The sequence below is a fragment of the Mercenaria mercenaria genome, unplaced genomic scaffold (assembly GCF_021730395.1).
Source record: "Mercenaria mercenaria strain notata unplaced genomic scaffold, MADL_Memer_1 contig_4104, whole genome shotgun sequence".
Taxonomy (NCBI): Eukaryota; Metazoa; Mollusca; class Bivalvia; order Venerida; family Veneridae; genus Mercenaria; species Mercenaria mercenaria.
In genome coordinates, this window is record NW_026462307.1 from 14 (window position 1) to 4926 (window position 4913).

General features: G+C 37.1%; 1 protein-coding gene across 1 annotated transcript; it reads left to right on the top strand.

Moving 5' to 3' along the window:
• The first annotated feature begins 737 nt into the window (after positions 1-737).
• LOC128553611 (zinc finger MYM-type protein 2-like) lies at positions 738-4166 on the top strand. Its single transcript, XM_053534786.1, has 3 exons — positions 738-888; positions 1221-1427; positions 2738-4166. Exons 1-3 carry the CDS (start codon positions 738-740, stop codon positions 4057-4059), a joined length of 1680 nt encoding a protein of 559 aa, XP_053390761.1. The 3' UTR covers positions 4060-4166.
• The last annotated feature ends 747 nt before the right edge of the window (positions 4167-4913 follow it).

Genomic DNA, 4913 nt, shown 5'->3' on the forward strand with positions numbered 1-4913 from the left:
TGAGAGAGTGGCTGTATCTGTGGCTCAATTTGTTCTTGTGTTTCAAATAGTGAAAATATCATTTTTATTTTTCACTGATACGGAACTAGATCTACATTTGAATGCGAAATATGAATTATAAATGATAGGAATTTCCTTGCAAAATATTCTTCAGTAAAGGTATAGATGTATAAAAATAATAAATGGATCATAATTTTTACATTTTATCATAATGAAATGTAGAAGAAATCAGGAAACGTAATGGAACTATTTATATTTTTTTTTCTACAAAGCATCGTGACGTCACGACATAATGGTTATGATGCGAAGCACGTGACGTTGCGCGTACAAACTGAATATAATTTGGTTAAAAACATCAAATGCATAAAACAGAAAATTTGTTTGTTTCAGTGTAACACCGTGAACACCGTAAGTATAGGTTATAGATCATTTATTGAACTTCTAAGTATATATTAGTGTTCATCCTTACTGTTCTATAGAAATTAGAAAAGTCGACGGGAGCGAAGCGACCGGAGACGTTTCTAATTTCTATAGAACAGTTAAAGGATGAATAGATCTACTAATATACTTAGTGGGCGGGTTTATTTGGCCGATATTTTATGCAATGTCAAAGGTTACCATAAGCGCGCGGAAAATCGATTACATCACCTTACCTGGCAGTCAGCGAGTGAGAGCAGCTCAGTGATTACACATCACATGTATAATTACCAGTGTACATATCTACACGTCTGGAAAAAATGTCGCACGGAGACGGCAGTTTCGATCTGCTTGACAAAGACTTGTTGGCAATATTGTCAGGGGATTTTAACGTTACTGACCAGATAGAGTCCGATTCGCTTACGGCCACACAACTGTTGAATATAAACACACAAGAATTGTTGCCAGCCGGTATGTTTAAATGTTATATAAATTTAATTGAAGTGATTATGTACAGTACCACGATCGTCGTTTTGATGAGATGATTTTAATCATATATAGGCTACTGTTTTTTATTTACATAGATCAGTCAGAGATGGACTGATTTTAATAATCGAATATTTACAAAGATTCTGGTTGATAAGCAAGGTGAACGGTTGGTGCTCGGCCTTGTAACCGGACCTTTTGCCCACCATTGTGGGAGTCATGTAGTTTTTCTTGTCTGTGTTGAAATATGATTGATTTTAGTATGGAACGCTCTCAAATGATTGGATTTGATAAACTTATGAATGTATGGTTTGCAGGTCCTGGTATCACTTGCAGCACACCTGGAGGTTCAGTAACTGTAACGGAGTTGGTTCCTAATCCTATGGTGACTGTCCCGGATTCTTCTAGTAATTCCAACGATTTGACTGAACCTGTTCCACCAAATGTGGTACCCAAGAGGCCACCCCTTACGACCATTGATAGTAATGTGATAGACATTGTTCAGCCTAAAAGGGAAATCTCAGGTTAGTCACTTTCAACTTTAACAATTTCTTGATTAGTTTTCTGGTTTATATAGATTTGCCCTTGTCCGTCCGTCCGTCCGTCTGTCCGAGAATGTTGTGTCACGCCTAGCTCCAAAAGTATTTGACGTAGAGTCACAAAACTTTACAGGAATGTTGGTCAGCATGTGTAGTTGTGCACCTGGGGTTTCGCGTCCAGATTCATTTAGTCGTGTAGGAGTTATGGCACCTGACTTTGTAAAAATTGGTCATTTTAATGTTGTGTCACGCCTAGCTCCAAAAGTATTTGATGTAGAGTCACAAAACTTTACAGGAATGTTGGTCAGCATGTGCAGTTGTGCACCTGATGTTTCGCGTCCGGATTCATTCAGTCGTGTAGGAGTTATGGGCCCTGACTTGGTAAAAAATTTGTCATTTGTATGTTGTGTCGCACGTAGCTCCAGAAGTATTTGACCTAGAGTCACCAAAGTTTACTGAAATGTTGGTCAGCATGTGCAGTTGTGCACCTGGGGTTTCGCGTCCGGATTCATTCAGTCTTGTAGGAATTTTGGCCCCTGACAGTTAAGAATTGGTCATTTTAATGTTGTGTCGCGCGTAGCTCCAAAAGTATTTGACCTAGAGTCACCAAAGTTTACAGGAATGTTGGTCAGCATGTGCAGTTGTGCACCTGGGGCTTCGCGTCCGGATTCATTCAGTAATGTAGGAGTTATGGCCCCTGACTTAGTTAAAAATCGGTCATTTTAATGTTGTGTCGCGCGTAGCTCCAAAAGTATTTGACTTAGAGTCACCAAAGTTTACAGGAGTGTTGGTCAGCATGTGCAGTTGTGCACCTTGGGTTTCCCATCCGGATTCATTCAGTATTGTAGGAGTTATTGCCGCTGACCTAGGAAAAAATTTGTGTCCTTTGTCATGTAGAGGGGGCATCTGTGTCCCATGGACACATTTCAATTTTTTTAATACATATGTAATTAAAAAATATAGAAAACCATTAATTGATTGACATTCAGTTAAATCCTCATGCTGTGTTTGTGAACATTTGATTGATTTTAAGCCGGCCATTGGTTCAAGTCCCGCTAATAACATGGCTGCATAGAGTGAAACAATTGAAACATAATACAATATTTTGCTTATTTCTATGTTAAGTCAAATAAGATGTAAATAATATTCTATTTTTTACACTTTGCAATCATTTGTAGAGGAAACCCCGATAATAAGACCACCTCGCTATTAAGACCACTTTTTTTAAAGAACCATAGGTGGTCTCTTTAGAGGGATTCTACTATATATATAATTATGTTATTTAATTTTTACAGATAATGGTAGATTTGCTTTGCCGGTGTCATCACAGCAGATAAAAGATCGAACTACAAACAGTATTCCAAAGAAAACTAGGGATGCAAATAAATGGGCTTTGAAGGTATGGTCTGACTGGGCAAAATTTAGAAACAGCCAGCCAGCTTCTGCATTGGAAAGTAGTTTTCCAATCCCTGAAGATATAGGTGATTTGGATGACAGTATGATCAACTTCTGGGGTCAACGATTCATTATGGAAGTTAAGAGACAAGATGGTAAAGACTACCCCCCTAATACATTGACTCAGATTGTCAGTGGCTTGCAGAGATATCTTACTACTATTTGTAATAGAAACAACATCAACTTTTTCCGTGAAGGAAGTCAGTTCAGTGAATTTCGTAGATGTATTGATACAAGAATGAAAGAACTCCATGCACAGGGAGTTGGGATTAAAAGTAATTCTTCAGATCCTGTTACTATGGAAGATGAATTACAGTTTTGGGAGTCAGGTGTTTTTAATTTTGACACATCTGTAGGTTTGAGCAACTCTGTGTTTTTTTATAATGGAAAATTATTCGGATTTAGAGGATTTCAGGAACATGTCAGTTGCCAAGCAGACCAATTTGAGATACTTAAAGATAATGCCAAGGACTTACGTTATATCAAGTTTACTCCCGGATTGCGCAAAAATTCGCAAGGGGGGCTGAAGAGCCGAAACACTGCTAATAAGCCAATTGTTCACTACGAGCAAAAAGATAGAAAATATTCTATAGTTGATCTGTACGAACGGTATTTGTCGTTAATACCAAGGGTTGGTGCTTTCTACAGGAAACCTGTTGGTAGTTATGATGAAAATGGTTCACCAAAATTTGGTGCTGCTTCAATAGCACAGCACGCTATCAAATCTATGATTAAGAGATTTTATGCGGAAGCTGGGATTGATACAAGTGACCGTAAAATAAGTAATCACTCTGCTAGGGTTACCTTGTGTACTACACTGTATAATAAAAACTTTCCTGACAAAGCCGTTATGAGTCGAAGCAAGCACAAAAGTTCAGCTGTTCAGTCTTACCAGAGGGAACAGTTTGAAATTTTAAATGATATCAGCAAAGCACTCGAACCCAGTGTGTTGAAACCAAAGTGTGATGAAAACCCTTTGATTTCGACTGTTGCAGCTACGACATCTTCTTGTAAGGGTATAAAAACTGAATCTGATGTAAAATCTTTGAATGATAGCTCTGTAAAAAATGATGAAGATACTTTAATTATAAATGTTCCAGTCAGTGTGAAAAAGGTAATAATCGAAAAGAAGGATGGAAAAAAGATCATAATTGAAGTGTAAAGTTTATAAGTTCAGACGGTGAACTTCCCTTGAAAACTGAACAGTTAAATTATTTTTTATTATCAAAACTATAGAAATCTAAGTTCAGTGAATATTACTGGAATGTGATTTTGGATTATTATAATATTATATTTTAAGGATATTATTAGCTAAGGTAAGCTGCTTTGGTTTTAGCTGTTTAGGATCTGCTGTCCTGTATTAAAGTTAAAACTTTTTTGTGGTTTTATTTTCTTTCAACCATGCCAAGTTCTTACAGTTATTCTCGCTTTATTGTAATACCAATTCCATTTGTCTAATTTTAAGCACGGGAAAGCCCCAGAACGTCATCACTTGTACATGCGCATCACTTAACGGCGTTTGCTGAATTGCGCATCGTCATTGCGCATATTTGTCCCTCCCATTATGAATACATTTATAGAACTGCGGTACTATGTTACATAGTGCGTTCTATGAACCAATTTTTCATAGTAAACAACCTTGTTCGTTCTATGGTATTTAGAACTCTCGAAAATTATAAAATACGGGGATTTCATTGGCTGACAAATAAAGCTGCACACTAATGCAATTAAGTTTGCCGAAACGGGGCGTAGCGTAGTGAAGACAAAACTTAATGCGTTAGAAGTTTAATAAGTGTATCTATAACCTATTTATAGTTTAAACGTCCCATTTCATTTGACAGGTCAAAGAAACAAAAAAGCTCTCTCTGAAGTAAACTAAACCACGCCTCCTCAGTCTCTTGGAATTCATTGGCTAGTCTTATCTTCACTCATGATGGAGAAGTACATGTTTACTACAACTTTATACAAGGTCATTTTCCTTTAGCAAAACAGCTGGAAGATTTTAATTTAGTTTAT